Raw genomic sequence first — 20,888 nt, forward strand, 5'->3', positions numbered from 1 at the left:
GTTTAATGCACAATGAAAGTCAACCTCTGAATCAGCACTGGTGTTTGAATCTGAAATATTTAAGGTAAAACTCCACAAAATCATCACATCCTCCTTAATCTAAGACCCATTCAAAATAAATACGCATTAATCAAACTGTGCCTTTATGTAAGGAGGTCTATTATCAATGTGTTTAGACCAGGGGTTCTTAAACTTTTTCAGCTCGAGACCCAAATGAGAAATTGATGTTGCTCCCGTGACCAAAATCGTCCTCCATCAACCCAAATTAAGAAGAAATAGTGTGTGATTATTTTCATAACCCTTCTCTCACATACATGCCCAGGGCCCACTTTGGGTCCCGACCCACATTAAAGCCAATTCTGCATGTGTTGTCTTGAAAACCTGGACACAGCATTTTTGGAGGTCTTCAACTGATGATTTAGGTTTCTTTTGGAGAGGGGGAGTTGTTTAGGTAGTTTGTTGTGGGGCAGAGGAGGATGGGGGTCTGAGACAGGGAAGGCTGGCGGGGTATAGAGGAGGAGGGAAGGCTGGGAGGGGATAGGCAGGGGGGTAAGAGAGAGGGGAGGGAGGGGATAGGCAGTGGGAAGAGAGCGGGGAGGGAGGGGATAGGCAAGGGGGAGAGGGGGGGGGGTAGGCAAGGGTACTGGAGGGGCTGTCCAATGTGCTTTCTTAAATTAGCTGTTGGGGGCAGGAGGCATTCTCTCCGTGTTGTCAGAGGGAGGAGTCTGGGGGCGCTGTCACTGTCTACTGCTTCAGTATTACCTGCACCATAAGATCAACTACACTTTCCTGTGTGAGTGTGTGTGTGGACAGAGAGAGAGAAAGAGGGAGCAGAGAGAGAGAACAAGAGACCCAAGCTTCAACTTTTCAACTGCCAGAGTGGAGTTGACTTTTTCTCATCTTTTTTCTTCTCTGGAGAGATTTGATTTGAAGGACATTTATTTCTGCTGAGTTATACAAAGTTGCAGGGCAACTGGCAGTGGACATGGCTGGTTGTCTGCAAAGGACAGGACTTTGTAAAGGGCAGGCACGTTTGTTGAGATGCCTCTTTGTGCTTTTCACTCTTGTCTTTTGCTTTTCTTCTGTGGACGCGGAGCCCCACCAATTCGATTCGTCTTTCCTTTACCGACAACGACAAGGACATAATGCTGACAGCATCATTGTGGCCAACAATGGCCTCCGTGTTCCCTTCGGGAAGTCTGTGTACCTGGACCCTGTCAATGACCTGCTGACTGAGGTGCAGCCCGGAGACCGCTGCTCCATCACGGTCCTGGAGAATGACCCACTGGCCCAAAAACCCGGAATGCTTAGCCCTAAGAAGTTCCCCTGTGCGTTTGGCGGTGATGAGGTGAAATACACTCATTTTGGCTCCCGGAGCCCCAGTAAAGACAGGGTGAAGCTGCAGCTACGCTACGACTCCCAGACGGACACGGTGGTCATCCCCTTCATGCTGGAGGTGGAGGTGGTCTTCCAGCAGCTGGAGGTCCTCACCAGGAACATGCCCCTGGCTGTGGACAAGCTCAACAGCAACAGCAACCCCATCGACAAAAAGGGCCTGGACTTTTCCTTTGAGGATGGTGTCACTCAGTGCAAGGTCGCCACGCTGGTCGGCGCCGGCGGTCTCCCCAGGTATGGCACCCTTTTAAATAATTCCACTAATGGCCAGATGATGGACTGTGATGAGTTTCTTAAGCAAGGCATTCGCTACAAGCACACATCCACCACCAACTCTCCTAACAGAGACTATATCCCCATGTTGGTAGAGCTGCAGGATAATGAGGGAAACACCATTATGCAGGAGCATTTCCAGATCATGGTTAGAATCAGAGAGGGTACAGAGAACACCCCTCCTAAGCCTAGTTTTGTTGCTATGATGATGATGGAGATTGATCAGTTTGTGATGACAGCTATCACCAGTGATATGTTGGCTGCCGAGGATGTTGAATCTGATCCAGACGACTTAATCTTTAACATTACTTCCCCCCTGGGCCATCAGCAAGGCTACATCATCAGTACAGATGATCAGAACCTCCCCATCACCTCGTTCTACCAGAGAGACATTAAAGATTTGAAGATAGCCTATAAGCCTCCGTCCGAGGATTCAGAAGTAGAGAGGATTTTCCAGCTCGAGTTTGAAATTGTAGATACAGAGGGCGCCGTCTCTGATACGTTTGCCTTTATGATTGTGGTGAAGCCTATGAATACTCTTGCTCCCGTAGCAACCAAGAACACAGGGCAGCTTTTGTTTGAGGGCCAGTCCAGAACTCTCTCCAGCTCTCACAACTTAGAGATCAGTGATGAAGATAACCTGGACAATGTGAAAATCACAGTGGTGGACGGCTTGAAGCACGGCGAGCTGACGGTGCTCGGCGCGCGCAGGAAATTCTTCACACCTGCCGATTTAGATGCCGGCATCGTGGTTTACCAGCACGACGGCAGCGACACCTACAGCGACAACATCATTTTTAGAATGACTGATGGCAGCAATGAGGTCGAGTTTTTGTTCCCTATCACTATAGCCCCCACTGACGATGAACCCCCTATTATCAATGCAAACACCGGCCTGGTGCTTTTCAAGAATGAAATCATGCAGATTTCCCCCTTCATTCTGAGCGCCACGGACATAGACTCAGAGGATTCTACCATTAAATTCATCCTTGAGGCCCCGTACTCCACTGTAGGGGAGCTTATCCTCAGACAAGTGGAGCCTCCCTCTAACCCCTCTCTCTGGAAGTTCAGTGAGACAGATGAGATGTTTGAACAGGTGGTGACCGAATGTTTCCAGCAGGACATTCTAGATGGGAAGCTCTTCTACCGCCACATTGGGCCTCACAGCACCACCACTGTGATGGATCAGTTTGTGTTCCGCGTCCAAGACGACAATAACCCACCAAACCAGTCCGGTGAGCATACCTTCACCATTAAAATCCACCCGGTGGATGACCTCCCACCAGAGCTCTACCCAGGGACCACGCTTCACATGACAGTGCAAGAGTATGAGCTGACTCACTTCAAGAAGACGTTTTTGCGTTACACAGATTTGGACTCGGATGACAGGGATCTGAAATACACCGTCATCAAGCCCCCCACTGACACAGACGAGAACAACCCGGCCCCCCTGGGTGACATTGTTCTGACTGACAGTCCCGACTCTGTGATCAGTGAGTTCACACAGGCGCAGGTCAACCACCACAAAGTGGCCTACAAGCCTCCAGACCAGGAACTGGGTATCACTCCAAAAGTCCTTCAGTTCACATTCATTGTGGAGGATACTGCTGGGAATACAGTAGATGGACTATTCACTATTTTCTTACAGCCCGTTGACAACAAGCCTCCCTTTATCACCAACACTGGTTTCACTTGCCAGGAGAGAAGCACGTACATCATCACTAAGAAGGAGCTCGATGCCACAGACCAGGACACAGAATATGAAAATATTCTATTCACTGTGACCCAGATTCCTCGCTATGGGCAGTTGCAGTATTTAGGGATCGATATGTCGAACAGTGAGACATTTGTCCTGGATGACATCGAAAATGGCCATATTGCCTACATCCATGGCGGGGAGGAAAGCCTCAGTGACGTTATCAAGTGTGACGTCAGCGACGGCTTCCATGAGGTACCTATCATCATCAAGATCTCCATTAACCCAGTTGATGACAAGACCCCCACCATCATGCTCCCTGCTGGCCTTCTAGGGGCATCCATCGATGTCCTGGAGAACGGGGCAACTGAAATCACCAGCAACGTCATCCAGGGCCATGACGAAGACACTGACGACCTCATGCTGACCTTCATCGTTGAGGAGCCCCCCAGGCTCGGTGAGATCCTGGTGAGCGGTGCCCGCGCCGAGAGGTTCACCCAACAGGACATCATCAACGGCGTGGTGATGTATGCCCACACTAGTGGTGAGATCGGCTCCTTCAAAGAGCATGACTCCTTCAACCTCACCATCTCCGACATGTCCGATGAATGGGTCGTCGGGGGCAACAAGGTACAAGGAGTCCGGGTGCTCGTCACCATCCTGCCCGTCGACAGCATCCCACCCATCGTCAGCGTCGGGGAGCAGTTTGTGGTGATAGAAGGGGAGAAGAACGTCATTACTCTGGATCACGTTATGACTGAGGATATGGACACAGACAACAATGACATCCTGTGCACCGTTATTGTCCAATCAACATCCGGGTACGTGGAGAATATCTCCCCAGCTCCAGGTTCTGAGAAGTCCAGAGCAGGCACCGCCATCACCGCCTTCAGCTTCAAAGATGTCTTCCTCGGTCATATCTACTATGTCCAGAGCATCCACAAAGGTGTGGAGCCTGTGGAAGACAGGTTCACCTTCCGTTGCTCCGACGGCATCAACTTCTCTGATCGCCACTTTTTCCCCATCGTCATCATCCCTGCCAATGATGAGAAACCAGAGATCTTCATCCGTGAGTTTGTCGTGATGGAGGGCATGAGTCTGGTCATCGACACACCCATCCTGAATGCGGCCGATGCAGATATTCCAGGGGACGAACTGGAGTTTGAGATCATAAAGAACCCCAAGCATGGCAAGATAGTTCAGCAGCTTACAACGGGAACAGTCCCTGTTGTCAGGTTCTCATTGGAACAGATCAATGAGGCCTCCAACATCATCTACGAACACGACGACTCAGAGACCAAAGAAGACAGCTTCGAAGTTAGGCTCACAGACGGGAAACACACAGTGGAGAAGAAGATTCTCATCATGGTGATTCCTGTCGATGACGAGACACCGAGAATGGCCATCAATGACGGACTGGAGGTTGAGATTGGAGAAACCAAAATAATCAACAACAGAGTCATGAAGGCTACTGATCTGGACTCGGAAGACAAAGAGCTCATCTACGTTGTGCGCTACGGCCCAAGCCAAGGCTATCTCCAGCGTATCACCAAGTTCGGACACGTTGTGGGCAACATCACCCTCGACATGAACTTCACCCAAGACGAAGTCGACAAAAACCTGATCCAGTATGTGCATACGGGCCAGGAGGGTGTCCGTGACCTGCTTAAGTTCGACGTTACTGACGGCATTAACCCCCTTATCGACCGATACTTCTACATCAACATCGGAAGCATCGACATGGTTTTCCCCGATGTCATCAACAAAGGCGTGACCCTAAAAGAAGGGGGCAAAGTGACTCTCACCACTGACCTGCTCAGCACCACTGACATCAACAGCCCGGATGAGTTCCTCAGCTTTAGCATCACACGTGCCCCTAGCAGAGGCCATCTTGAATGCACTGACCTCCCAGGTGTGCCCATCTCCACCTTCACCCAGCTGCAGCTGGCCGGCAACAAGATCTACTACATCCACACCTCAGACGATGAGATGAAGATGGATAGCTTTGAGTTCGAGGTGACGGACGGCTACAACCCGGTCTTCCGCACCTTCAGAGTGTCCATCACTGACGTGGACAACAAGAAACCTGTCCTGAGCGTCCACAAGCTGCTGTTGGGAGAGGGCGAAAACAAGCTCATCACCCCATTCGAGTTGACCGTGGAGGACCGTGACACCCCAGACAACCTGCTGCGCTTTGTGGTCACCCAGGTGCCAGTTCATGGCCAGTTGCTGTTCAACGGCACCCAGCCAATCAACACCTTCACCAAGCAGGACCTGAACGAGAACCTCATCACCTACAAGCACGATGGCACCGAGTCCAACGAGGACAGCTTCTCGTTCACCGTCACCGACGGCACACACAACGACTTCTACGTATTCCCTGATACCGTGTACGAGACACGTAAGCCTCAGATGATGACCATTCACATCAGCACTATTGACAATGGGGTCCCCCAGATCGTGGTCAACAAGGCTGCCCCGTCCCTAAGGGTTCTGCATAGCGGCCACCTTGGCTTCCTGATCACCAGCAAGGCCCTGAAGTCCGAGGATCGAGACAGTCCTCACAAAGTCCTCAAGTACACCGTGGCCGAGGCCCCACAGCACGGCTTCATCATGAACACCGCCCTGGGCAATGACAGCATCAAGGCCTTCACACAAGGTAAGACTAGCATTTAATATTACATATATAAACATTTAAAACACAATTGAGGAAAAAGTGAACGAACATTCAAAACAATTAAAATCTGACAAATGTACTTTTTTTTCATTTGTATTTTAAATTGATTTAAGTTCTGTACTTTGGGAAAATTCTGTTTACAATATCAGTAAGACCAGTATTCACACTCCTGCCAGAATCAGTATTGTAATGCCTTTGTCTTTGACATAATCTAAAGTGATGCCTGAGGGCTGTAAGTAACCTTCAGCAGAAAGTGGAGTAATCATCTCAGATGTTCTAAAGAATGTAGAGATTCTCCTCCTTACATTTCCAATTCACCCTTTCATGTCATCAGCTGATATCGACGAAATGAAGATTTGCTACGTGCTGCTTGATGGTAGCAACGCCACAAGTGATATCTTCTACTTCACAGTAGAGGATAAAGGTAAGACCCTCTTTTTTAATATTTGAACCTCATGCTCATTGACGTTGTCGTGTCCCATTACTGCAGACTTATATCACATGGCCTGTAGGCGTTCTTTTCGGCTTCAGCCTTCTTTTAAGATTGAATGTCTCTTTGAGATTGAATCTTCCTGCTCTCTGTCAATATCCAAAGTGTTTGCATCACAAAGACTTAAACGCAGTTCGCCATGACTGACAGCTAGCACAGAGCCCCTTCTCTCTCCCCGCCCCACTGCTGAGGGTGGCAGGTTTAAAGGAGGTTTAAAGAAGGGGTGGAAGAGGTCAGTGGGGACATGGGCCAAACATTTCCCTGGGTGTGTTAGTAGTGAAAGAGATGGAACACCCGGCAATTAAAAAAGCTCTGAACTTTATTGTATCATGAACAATGGGGGTTTTCCTTTGTGGTTTTTGTCCTGGGTTTCCTTCAGTGTTTGAAGTGATAGCATGAAACCAAATTTGCCACCTTCAATGCCTCCAAGGCATTCCAAGTATTCATCAAACCATATGTCCGTTTTTATGGAAATCGATCCTAGATAAGTGAGAATATCATGAGCCTTTGACCATGTGTGTAGAGGAAACTACTAATTTTGAACAGCAGTTTTGTAAGAATCAAGGTGACTGTTAAGGTCCTGATCTGCTTCATTGCTTCTCTGGGTTAGTGGAACAGAAACGTGTGGCTTCTCAGACACACGTAACTATTTCATAGTGAAGTTAGCAAGTTTTGCATCACAATCCAAAATTCTCATGGAATCGTTTTAAGTGCTTCTATTTTTTGGATTCTATTTTCTGTTTGACTTGTCATCACCATCCGATATGGTCTTCTGCGTTTTGCTGCCAGATCCATTCCTTACCTTCTCTAGGGATCCTTCGCTTGGGAGGCTTTGGATTTCAGTAGCTGTGTGTATTTATATTCCCCTGGAAATTAACTTTTGGTCCGATGTCATATGGATTTCATAACTATCCACACAGGTTGCATTTCTATCGTGACAATCCTATTGGTGTTTTCAGTATACAGTAATTAATATGCATGATTAGGATGTTAGTGTTTATATAACGTATCTTTTCTATCGTATTGTCGGTAGATTTCAACTATTGGAGTAAAGCATGTATATCATAAAATATGTTTTTGGTATCAAAGTATATTCTACATATTCTACACATTTGCGTATCACACACAGGCTGTAGAGTTTGGAAATGAATCAATTGTTGGATATTCGTTTGCGATTTGTTGTGGTTCACTTCGTCCAAAGTACCATTATGGACCTACTTTAACAGCATCATGGACATAAACAGCGAATGCAAAGCAAAGTAACAAAATATAGCAGGTGGGGATGGGGGCATGCGTTGCTATTTTAACATCAGCTGTAAATGCTTAACACATTCTGAGCTTTTGAAATGCATCCCTCCTTGACACACTGTAAGAAAAGTTTGGGCTATTTTTATGCTGGATTGAGGACTAGCTAGCTAGCACAATATCATCATCGTCGTCATCACCATGGTTGTTGGCCAAGGAGGGTTTAGGTGTCATGGCCTTTTGGTCAATTCCTCTTGTTGTTTTCACCAAGTTTAACCCCTCCTAAGTTAACCCTTTCATCTTCATGTTAGCATTCACTCCCAGTAATTAACTCTCCTGTTAGGACAGAGAATTGGCTGTGAGAACAGAGTGGGAGAAAGGTTGTTAACTAGTTTCTGAAAATATTGCACAACAAGGAATTATTTTCCCGTACTGTCCCGATCCACACATGCTGAAATACTGAGACTTATTTTCTTAATTATTTATATTTTTTAATGCATGTGTCTTCCCAAAGTTTCCATATGTTTTGGATGGACACGTCCTCTTACTCTGCCAAAGCAGAACATGCTCAATTCCAGATGGCCATAAATGGCTGTCGCTCTCAGACAGTATAGCCTTAATGGATAATAGGGCTTTCTTTCTCAGGGCTGTCTGTAATTGAGGGTCTGGCTACAACAGGAAGGGGACACAAAGGCTTCAATTAGCTCCACAAACCCCTGTGTTTGTAGTGTAGTTTGTCCCACTGTCCTGTTTGAGATTCTAGCCAGCACATCTGAACCAGGTACAGGGTTGGCTCTATACCTCTCTGCCATCTGTCTAATGGGACTTTGTTTCTGTCTGACTACGTTTAACATGTGCAGAGCACTGAGTCAGGGCTGGTAGGACACACACCACACACACACACACCGAGTAACATCAAATAAAGGCATGAAAAGGCAACAATTGCCTGAGTCTGTTACTGGCATGTAGGAACAAGTTGACACAGCGTTCTGTTGGTCAGCGAATATGCACATAAACGTTTATTTTTATTTTTATGTGTGTGAGAAACACCGCTGGACGTTCTAGATTCTGTAGAATAAATGTTTGCAGCAGAAGTGACCATGAACAATACCTTAAAAGTAATACTATTTACACCCTAAATGTGCAAAATCCACATAGAAAATAGTCAAAATGGCTGCATTGTCTCCCTGTAGAGTTTTATTGCTGTATTGAAACAACATGTCATAAATAATGTGTTATTGGTAAGAAGAGAAAGAGCGAGAGGTCAGGGTATTTCCCCTGGGTGTTGGTCAGGAGTGGGTGTTGGCCGGCCCTAGCCTTTTGGGGGCCCTATGCGAGAGTTTAGAGACGTATTTTAGTTTTCAAGTTAATTTCCTGCAATTCTACACATTTGCCATTATTCGGCCATGATTACAACAAGTTTAAATATTTGACTGGACTAACTTACCAATCTAAAAATTGTTAGCTGCCATGGGCTAAATGAGTGACTGTCAGTGACTGACATAAGAGAAAAACTGCTCATGCACAACCAAATGTCGAAATTGCACATTGTGTATTCTACTATTCTTACTCTCAATAGTATGTTGAGACCCTGACTGAATTCCTTTGATTCCCTCACCTTGAGAGGAATGTAGTGATATAGCGTAGCATAGTGTTAGCATAACCTTTATGTGTGAAGTGGTGATGTAGCGTTAGCATACCTCAAGACAAAGGAGATGATTGTGGACTACAGGAAAAAGAGGACCGAGCACGCCCCCATTCTCATCGACGGGGCTGCAGTGGAGCAGGTTGAGAGCTTCAAGTTCCTTGGTGTCCACATCACCAACAAACTAACATGGTCCAAGCACACCAAGACAGTCGTGAAGCGGGCACGACAAAACCTATTCCCCCTCAGGAGACTGAAAAGATTTGGCATGGGTAATAAGATCCTCAAAAGGTTCTACAGCTGCACCATCGAGAGCATCCGGACTGGTTGCATCACTGCCTGGTATGGCAACTGCTCGGCCTCCGACCGCAAGGCACTACAGAGGGTAGTGCGAACGGCCCAGTACATCACTTGGGCCAAGCTTCCTGCCATCCAGGACCTCTATACCAGGCGGTGTCAGAGGAAGGCCCTAAAAATTGCCAAAGACTCCAGCCACCCTAGTCATGGACTGTTCTCTCTGCTACCGCACGGCAAACGGTACCAGAGCGCCAAGTCTAGGTCCAAGAGGCTTCTGAACAGCTTCTACCCCTAAGCCACAAGACTCCTGAACATCTAGTCAAATGGCTACCCAGACTATTTGCATTGACCTCGCTCTCCATACCACTGCCACTCTCTGTTGTCATCTATGCATAGTCACTTTAATAACTCTACCTACATGTACATACTACCTCAACTAACCGGTGCCCCCGCACATTGACTCTGTACAGGCATCCCCCTGTATATATTGTTATTTTTTACTGCTGTTCTTTAATTACTTTTTATCTCTTATTGTTATCTGTATTTTTTGAAATTGCACTGTTGGTTAGGGGCTCATAAGTAAGCATTTCACTGTAAGGTCTACACCTGTTGTATTCGGCGCATGTGACTAATACAATTTGATTTGATTTGCTGGAGCGGTGTCACCCTGGCTACACCACAGCTGCCCAGGCCTTCCTGGGGCAAGTGGGCACATCTGTTGATTGGGGTTCTGACAAGGAGAGCCAGGCAGACTGAACTGGGTCCAGGCAGGCTGCACTGGGTCCAGGCAGGCTGCACTGGGTCCAGGCAGGCTGTACTGGGTCCAGGCAGGCTCAACTGGGTCCAGGCAGGCTCAACTGGGTCCAGGCAGGCTGAACTGGGTCCAGGCAGGCTGTACTGGGTCCAGGCAGGATGAACTGGGTCCAGGCAAGCTGAACTGGGTCCAGGCAGGCTGAACTGGGTCCAGGCAGGATGAACTGGGTCCAGGCAGGGTGGCGGTGGCTCTGGTCCTGGGTGTTTTGGAGGGAGAGACCAGAAGAGAGAGGGGGTTCAGCTGAGTCAGATACTGTGTGAAATGCAGTATACAGTATACTTTTACTCTATGTGGTACCACACCTTTTACACTTTCTAGCTGCACACCAAAATGAATACGGAAGTGTCATTACTGAGTTGAATCCTTTCATCATTCAGATGAACATGTTTCCAATGAGGAAATAGACCTGCAGATACATTGATAGTTGCAGCTGTCTTTAACCTTTTACTGCAGTGGGCTAAAGTTGCAGCTGTCTTTAACCTTTTAGGGTCATACAGAGTGTTTCTGGGTAGTCTTAAACAAATCTACTTTGAAACAAAAGTATACACCTCACACACATGGTTATGGGCTTAAAAAAAAGAAGACACCTGTACCATGTCAGATATAGAGTTGAAATGTATTACATTTGGAGTTTGCATCTGACTATTGATCTAGTGTCAGCCCTCTGTTCTGTCACAATAACACAACTATTTGACATAGAAACACCGTCATTTTAGTTTATTTGTATTTTTTATAATGTTTATTAATTATGAAATTATGAAAAGTAGTGCACTATATAGAGATTTGGGTGCCATTTTGGAGGCATCCCATAGCTTTCTAAGGGACAGGCTTGTTAAACACATATCATCACAAACCTGCCTAGCAACACACGACCTCAGCCTCCCAAGCCTCAGCCAATACCTATGTGTAGCAGTCCGGTATGCATCCTCCCTTTTCAATACATACTGTACCTGCCTTTTCTGTACCAGGATATGTGTCAAAGATTAGAAGTCTTGTCAAGCTACACATGAAAAAGAAAAGCACACTCTAGGAGCTCAGATGCAATAATTTAATAACCTAATATCCAACGTTTCGACAGACAAGCTGTCTTCATCAGGGTATAATGACAAACACTGCGGGTCACTAGTTTATATAGTGTCAAAGGACACGCACAGGTGTCTGTAATCATGGCCGGGTGTGGCCTGATATCATTGGTTAATTCTCAGATTTAAAAATAACATATAAAAAACATGAATGGACAGCATACGATCATAGATACAATTTGGCTTCACAGGCCTACAAACATTTACAATGAATAGCAAAATCACAAGAATGGCTTCAGATCAAAGTCTACGTTGAGACCGAAGGGAGCAAGGGTCTTTAAATTAAAGATCCAGGCAGCCTTCGTTTTAAGAATAAATTGTCGAGGTCACCCCCTCTCCAAGGGAGGGTGACATGTTCAATGCCATTATAACATGGGGACGAAATCAAGTGGTTTGCTTCCAAAAGGGGGGGAAGCTACACACACATGTAAGTTACACAGTCTGCATGCGATGGATGGGTACACACTCAATCTCCTTACCTTTAGAGACTTACAGTCTCCATGGTGGAGAGAGTGGTGATGGGGTGAGGAAAGGGGGATGAAAGGGGGAGGAAGGGGGGAGGAAGTATTCCCCAGTCCCAGCAGGTGTCGAGAGACACAGAGGCAGTGGCGGCTCTACCCATAGCACGGCTGTGTGTGTGTGTGGGGGTTTAGTGATGACTTCCCAGTGTCTCTGCATTGTTCAAGAAAGGGGTCAGCAGTTGCCACACTGCGGGAAGTCTTGTCTCTTGAAATGGACAGTGGCCACATTCCATGTCCTGGTAGCATATGCTGTCCTTTTTCTGTCAGGACCCCAGAGGGAGGCCCTGCGGAGTGCCTGTTTAACTTTTCACCCTTCGGGGAGATCCGATGGATGGAGGAATGCGTAAATCATCAGTCAGCCCTGAGGAGGAGCAATTAAAACATGTAAATGCATTTTGGAAATGGTTGTTTAGAAACTGATGTCAATGTTATACAACAATAAGCAGACTGACTGAATCATAAGTGACAAACTCAGACAGGTTCCCTTCATTCAAGCCTTAATGTATTATTTGATGAGGGAATACCTTACCCCTTGAGGCCCATAACGACCCAACCAGCCCACTGGTTCTGTTCTGAGGGGAGATTATGAGGGACTCTGATGGATAAGGTGAGCTGAGGTATAGACCTACTCCCTCATCTCCAGGCCTATGGCTATGTAGAGATGTCCTCTTCATTGAGTGATGGACTCAAGGAGGAGTTGCTAGAACGGGTTAGAACGGTTAGGGTTAGGAGGATGGGGTATAATTACATTCACTACACAGATAACTGATTATTGATCTAGTGTCAGCCCTCCTTCCCTGCTGAAAGACACAGCAAAGCCCTGACCTGGAAGGGAGGGAATTCTGCCTCGCTCAAAATGGCCACCGTTGAATGTTTCCTCAACACTGTTTTTCTTATTGTTGGCAATCCCTGTGTGATAATAGGTTTATGACCAGGTGCTTGGATGAAAGGCAGTGTCATTCTATCATAAAAGGCTAGATGTATTTTTCAATGTCCATATAGCCTCTTCAGAATAAACTAGTCTAATGGCACAACTGTTGTTAGCCTCTGAGCTCTATCCCAGTAATGACGTTCAGTGTGTCAGTTGGGGTCCTCTTCGGTCATCCAGGACTGGCTACAGACGAGTGGTCCATCAGGCCAGGGCCTACCCTGCCAGAGGCCAGTAGTAACCCCTTAAACAGAACAATGTCAGACTCGTCCAGACTCGCCCAGACTTCTGAAGGGGTTTTCTTCCTCCTTTGTCTTTTTACCTGTTGAACCAGGAAAAGGCCCATTGAGACCTGGCCAAGAAGGCAGCAGCATCAATACAACATTACAACATTAAAAACATACAGCATCAACAATGCAATACAATCAGCACAACAATATAATACAATCAGCACAACAATACAATACAATCAGCACAACAATACAATACAATCAGCACAACAATACAATACAATCAGCACAACAATACAATACAATCAGCACAAAAATACAATACAATCAGCACAACAATACAATACAATCAGCACAACAATACAATACAATCAGCATCAACAATACAATCAGCACAACAATACAATACAATCAGCACAACAATACAATACAATCAGCACAACAATACAATACAATGAGAACAACAATACAATACAATCAGAACAACAATACAATACAATCAGCACAACAATACGATCCAATCAGCACAACAATACAATCAGCACAACAATACAATACAATCAGAACAACAATACAATACAATCAGAACAACAATACAATACAATCAGCACAACAATACAATACAATCAGCACAACTATACGATCCAATCAGCGTAACTATATGATCCAATCAGCACAACAATACGACAACAATTTACACTCCTCCTGAACAAAGTCTTGCATCAGAGTTTTAAGCTTATTCAGGTAGTTAGATAGATATGGGAAGTCTACATCAGAGTTTTAAGCTTATTCGGGTAGTTAGATAGATATGGGAAGTCTACATCAGAGTTTTAAGCTTATTCAGGTAGTTAGATAGATATGGGAAGTCTACATCAGAGTTTTAAGCTTATTCATGTAGTTAGATAGATATGGGAAGTCTACATCAGAGTTTTAAGCTTATTCAGGTAGTTAGATAGATATGGGTAGTCTACATCAGAGTTTTAAGCTTATTCAGGTAGTTAGATAGATATGGGAAGTCTACATCAGAGTTTTAAGCTTATTCAGGTAGTTAGATAGATATGGGAAGTCTACATCAGAGTTTTAAGCTTATTCAGGTAGTTAGATAGATATGGGTAGTCTACATCAGAGTTTTAAGCTTATTCAGGTAGTTAGATAGATATGGGAAGTCTACATCAGAGTTTTAAGCTTATTCATGTAGTTAGATAGATATGGGAAGTCTACATCAGAGTTTTAAGCTTATTCAGGTAGTTAGATAGATATGGGAAGTCTACATCAGAGTTTTAAGCTTATTCAGGTAGTTAGATAGATATGGGAAATCTACATCAGAGTTTTAAGCTTATTCAGGTAGTTAGATAGATATGGGAAGTCTACATCAGAGTTTTAAGCTTATTCAGGTAGTTAGATAGATATGGGAAGTCTACATCAGATTTGTTTAAGAGCGCTCGTTAAGAAAATGATAGGCTAGTAGATAGTGAATATTAGCTTCCAGACAAACTCTGCCAAGGTTAATACGTTATGCAAGCGGAGGTCATGCCGTTTTAGTTTTCATAGCAATAGCAATGATAAAAATGTACATATATATAGTCATGCTAATTGGTTGTATTTTGAAAATAGCCTCCCTGTGTTGAATAGAGTTGAATCATTCTCGGTTTTATAATCTGGTAGCTTCCCCTTTCACTCCAGGCTCCTGCTGCATGGGGAATGATAGTAGACCAGTGGAAGAGGTTATGCGATCATTCCTGGGAACAAGGAATGTGCTTCCTGCCTTCAAGACTCCCGTCTCCTGCCACACACACAGACATACCTGGAAGGGAAGTTGGAACACTAGTAGACAGGTGTATTGGACTGGGAGAGTTCCAGGACCGGCAGTATCCCCTTTCATAGTCCTCCACAGACCCCACTCACAACCCCCAGAAATCAAAGCCAATACTCAGACAGGAAGGTTTGACTGCATTACAGACCCCTGTTCTGTTCCAGAGGCGTAGATTGGCACTTTTTCAGAGGAGGGAAATAGTATTTTTTAGAGAGAGAAAGAGAGAGCGACAGAGAGAGAGCATGTATGATTTTCCATAGTTGTTCCCATGCTTAAACATTTGTTTCTCGAAGGGCTAGTGCACAGCACATAACAGTAATGTAGGTTTGTGTGCTGTTGAGGCAGTGAGAGACAGTGAATGAGGCTTGAGTGGGTCGCGGCCATTTTACACAGCAGGCACCATGACTTCCTAAGTGTGTGTTCGGATCTAACCTGTCAGCCATGTCAACAGCCGGCCAACGATTTACTGTCCCCTGGTGCCAGTTGAAGGTCTACCTTCATGTATACTGTAACTGTGAGGCGGAGGCTTCTTCCTCTCCCTCTCTCTCGCTCTCTCCTTGCCTCCTGACACGAGGCAGATAGATTTATTGGGGTTGGGAGAGTGTTGGGAGAGTGTTGGTGTTATGATGTATGGCCCCTAGAGGTTATTCATATCTGCTTCCATGTGACAAAGCTGTCTGCTGCTCCCCATACTTTCTTTTAAAAGTGTCTTTATATTCTGTACTTTCCATTATATTCTACTCTCTCGCTGTCTGTTTAAAGATGTGTCACTTGCACACTTGTTCTGCACAGATGTAGGGTCTTAATTTGAGCCAGTTTGCTACAGCAGGAAAATAATTATTCAGCAACAGGAAATGTGAATTATTTTTACAATTAATAGACATTTTTGTAGGGGTCGATGCATTTTTTCGCAAGGGAAAATTAAATTACAAATGTCAGAAGCATTTTTCAAACCTCAAATACACAACATGTTTTAAATGTCCTACATCGCAGAAAAGTTATCCTGCAACAGGGTGATCAAATTAAGATCCCACATCTGTATGTCTTCCACTTAAGCTATAACGTCAGTATCTATCCTCTCTTTCATTTATATTTACATTTCTGTCATTTAGCAGATGCACCTCTCCTTTCCTCTCTCTCTTCTTCTCTTCTATCACTCCTTCCCTCAGTTGGTACGTTCTGTTAGGATTCACTAAGAATCTTGACACCACTTAGTCGTTTCATTTAGCTCAGTTGGTAGAGCATGGTTCTTGCAATGCCAGGATAATGGGTTCGATTCCCGGGATCACCCATACATTAAATGTATGCAAGCATGAGTGTAAGTTGCTTTGGATTAAAGTGTCTGCTAAATGGCATGAGTGTGCAAGACATTCTAATATTGAGTTGCACCCCTTTTGCCCTCAGAACAGTGTTCCACAAGGGTACTGGCCCATGCTGACTCTAATGCTTCCCACAGTTGGCTGGATGTCCTCTGGGTGGTGGACCATTCTTGATACAGATGGGAAACTGTTGAGCGTGAAAAACCCAGCAGCGTTGCAGTTCTTGACACACTCAAACCAGTACGCCTGGCACCTACTACCATACCCCATTCAAAGGCACATAAATATTTTGTCTTGCCCATTCACCCTCTGAATGGCACACACACAATCCATGTCTCAATTGTCTCAAGGCTTAAAAATAGTTATTTAACCTGTCTCTTCCCTTTCATCCACACTGATTGAAGTGGCTTTAACAAGTGACATCAATAAGGGATCAAAGCTTTCACCTGGATTCACCTGGTCAGTCTATGTCATGGAAAGAGCAGGTGTTCTTAATGTTTTGTACACTCAGTGTTGTGTATATATATGATTAAATGATTCATTTTGGCCAGTTGCCATGGACAGTTAGGTTAGTTTTCTCCAAAATGATGCAATAAGCGCCAGTGGCACCATTGGGGGTGACCCAGTCTCTCTGTCACCTTGTGATGTGCGGCATGCTGCCTTTCCGACCCAGATCAGGTCACTGTTCTGGAGTCAGTGTTATTTTACAGTACACGGCAGTGGCCAATAGGATCTATTAATATGCCTGGCTCCTCCAATCCAGAATCCCAACCATGGGATCTTCGGAATGCCCCAGAGGAAACTAAGTTGAGCACTCTGGCATTTGAGAATTCACTTTCCTTTCTGTAGCGCCAACGTTAAAAAAAGAGAAAGCTGTTGTAATTGAATAAATTGTATAGAAATTCTGATCATACACCTCAATATAATGACTCAATTAATGGACCACATGTGAAATCTATATTCACACAGGTGTTGTTGATGGTTTTAGCTGCAGGGACTGTAATAATAAGGGCCATAGGTAGCCGAGCGGTTAGAGTGTTGGGCTAGTAACCCAAAGGTTGCTGGTTTGAATTCCTGAACTGACAAGGTGAGAAATCTAGCAATGTGCCCTTGTGCAAGGTACTTAACCCTTATTTGCTCCAGGGGCGCCGTACTACCCTGACCCTGTAAAACAACCACAGGAGGTTGGTGGCACCTTAATTGGGGAGGACGGGCTCATAGTAATGGCTGTAACGGAATTAATGGAATGGTTTCTAACTCATCAAACAAATGGTTTCCATGTGTTTGATTCCATTCTAGCTATTAATATGAGCTGTCCTCCCCTCACCAGCCTCCTGTGAAAACAACACATTTCACTGCACCTATCCGGTGTATGTGACAATAAAACATTATTATTATTTTAGTATATATGTGGTTGTTTTGCCTACTTTAGTTGATTGCAAATCACTCTGGATAAGGGAGTCTGCTAAATTACTAAAATGTACATTTCTGCAAGTTTATACCGGGCCATGTTGCAGAGTGCAATGTGACCCAGTATAAATAAAAAGAGGAATGAGGAAATGTAATAATCATGGTCCTCATTCCTGTCACTCAGCGGTACTTACATGGGCGCCGCTTTCTGTTGCTCACCCTTGCATCATGCTCTTCGCTGTCAAAACCTCATTCTGACCAATGATATCCCCCCCTCCTCTTGAGTCCCACCCACTATCCTAAGTATATCTATGTATGGCTATGAATACTGTAGCAATGTAAATAGGACCTGATGACCTGATGAAGAATGTGGAATGAAAGGACACTGAGGGGGTTTTCTGTAGGGCTGCTGGTTGCTTTATGGATGGATTGCTGATCATGGTCTAGGTTGAAGATGACAAAGGTTAAAACAAGGCTATCTAATATCCCATAACTCTTTGCAACAATGGGACCTAGTTAGCTAAGGTGCTGGTAGTTAGCAATGGCGGACAGGCTCATAGTAATGGCTGGAATGGAATAATGGAACGGTATCAAACACATCAAACATATGGAAACCACGTTTGACTCCGTTCCATTTATGCCATTTTAGCCATTACAATGAGTCCATCCTTCTATAGCTCCCCCCACCAGCCTCCTCTGATGTACAGTCAGGAGATACAATCAAACATGTTTGGAATCGGAATGAACCTAACTGATGTCTCCATTATATCCTTAGGCATCGGCGCTCACAGGAGACCATCTTGAGAATCTTGGCAAATCCCCTGACAGGTCATTAAAATGACAGTGGTAAATTAATTTGACCTGTTAGCCACTAAAGTTACATGTTGTTGGAGCATAGGGGGACAAGCTAGCTAGCTAGAGTTAGTTATCCAAAGATGGCTGCACCGTAGGGAGCCCCATACCTGGAAAACATCCAGTCTTCTCACTCAGGTCTAAGAACATGAAAAATGTCCAGGGGCCAACACTTAGCAGTGGCTGTGATATACTGTCCGTGCTCACTGCTTACTCAAGCGATTAGCCTAGCATTAATAAGTCACTTCAATGACAAATTTATTAAGAGCCTAAAACAGGGGCGTTCCAAAATGCCGTCTTCTATAAAACATTTCATCTGATGGTGAGAATTATTATTATTGTCAGTTTGAAACGCAAAAGAAATGTGAGCTGGGAGTGTGGTTGATATATTAGTTGGAAAGATTGTAATAAATGAGTTCGTAAATCAGTTAGAGACATCAGAACCGCTCCATTTTGATCTATTCCTGTAACTTTATGAAAGTCCCAGCAGAGACACCTGGTTCAGAGGGAATGTGGCCATTACTTAGCCTTACATACTCTATCCACGTTATTGCTCTCATAAATACCAAGGAAGGAGTCCCTCTCCACTTCTGCAAGACGCCTCAGTTCATTTAAAAAGGCAGCAGCGCTGAGCACTAATCAGTCTATATATCATTTGAGATGGAGTTTTATACAAACACTGAAAGGCTACCACTCAGTTTCACTTTAGGTTTATCTGAATCAGTGATAGTGATGTGACCTTCTCTAATGGAAAGCAGAAAGTGTATAGTGTGCTTGACAACACACCACTGGATCCGTGTCTGGTGTAGTTGGATTCCATGCCAGGTCTGGACACGGTATCTGACAGGATTCACAAAAGGAGCCAGAAGAGGATCCCCTCCTCTGAGTTTGAGAAAGGAAAGCAGGCAGGCAGGCAGGCAGGGAGGGAGGCACAGAGATATGCCAGAACAGTGGGCTGTGGGCCACCCAGACAGTGGCCTGCTGTCCCTTGTTCATCCTGGAGGGACAAAGCCAACATAGGGACAGAGAGATGGGGTGGGAGGGCACAGCTGTCACTCAGCTTCTTTTTCCAGAATCTGAAGTTCTGGCAGGAGTTCTCTGAGACACAGAGCGAGAGAGAGAGGCGTTTTTTTTATATGTTCTTATTACTTGAAAAGCAGATGTTTCCGGTTCTATTGACCCCACTGAAGGTGCAGAGCTTTAGCTTCACTGTGGGCAGAGTGGACACATTTTCATAACAATGGCTGACTGAAGTGTCACACCGGCCGGATCTGAAGCCCCCTATCTCACGGTCATGTCTATGGCTCCGATCATGTCCACCTGGGGGATGGAATGTGAGATTAGTGTAATGGATTATACACAGACAGCTCAGATTGTAATGATATCACCTTGTCATTTTTGAAAGGGTATGTTTGTGTGCTTGTGTCATTGTAGCAGGTGCTGATTTGTTTTTGAGGCCTGCCTGCCAGCCAACTCTCTTGGACGACACACTAAATATATGGATGATGACGACATTGCCTTTGCCATAGTTGTCATAGAGTTTTCAAAGGCTCAGATATCACACAGCCAGGGCTTTGAGGTCCCCTCCACTGGCTGTGCATCTATGTATAACATGATGTATGTATAACGTCACAGCGATGTCATGGTGTCACAACATACAGTATCTCTATCAGGTCTGGGAAATGGAGACATGGTTAGGGAAGACTTTTCCTCAGCTCTGTTTTCAATTGACTCCCATCCGCCCCCCGGGCGGCAATCCAATTCTGTTTTTTAACAGGCGTCAGGTCAGGTGGTAAATGCTATATGTCCTTAAATCTCATCTGTCCTATTTTATCGACCTGTTGATTTAGGTTATTCTGAGGATTTAAACTCAAATGAACTCCAAGACCTTATTTCACCCTGATAAATGAGTGACAATTGAGAAATAACAGCAGCTGATCAATTAAATTAAATATTGTCATTGGCGCTCATATTAATTAATTTCCTCAGTGCAGAATAGTCTGTTTCTAATTCTTACAGGTCAATTGACTCCTTTGTTGTCAATATTATTTTACTTAGTCTCATCATCTACAGTATTTCACCAGATAAACTACACCATGTTAGAAATTGAAGGTATTTCTATGCAATACTCAAGACAAAATGGCATTATTACCCGGTTATTACATGCCTTGAGGGTAACAGTGTCAGAGCTGAAATCAGAA

General features: G+C 44.9%; 1 protein-coding gene across 1 annotated transcript in view; it reads left to right on the plus strand.

Annotated features, from left to right (window-relative positions):
* The first annotated feature begins 985 nt into the window (after positions 1–985).
* LOC129855910 (FRAS1-related extracellular matrix protein 2-like) overlaps positions 986–20,888 on the plus strand; it is a 48,652-nt gene continuing 28,749 nt past the window's right edge. Inside the window, exons 1-2 of the mRNA XM_055924021.1 lie at positions 986–6,023; positions 6,376–6,465. Coding sequence (XP_055779996.1) covers positions 986–6,023; positions 6,376–6,465 — 5,128 coding nt within the window. The remainder of the gene's footprint in view (positions 6,024–6,375; positions 6,466–20,888) is intronic.

This window comes from Salvelinus fontinalis, chromosome 5 (assembly GCF_029448725.1).
Source record: "Salvelinus fontinalis isolate EN_2023a chromosome 5, ASM2944872v1, whole genome shotgun sequence".
In the NCBI taxonomy this organism is placed as follows: domain Eukaryota; kingdom Metazoa; phylum Chordata; class Actinopteri; order Salmoniformes; family Salmonidae; genus Salvelinus; species Salvelinus fontinalis.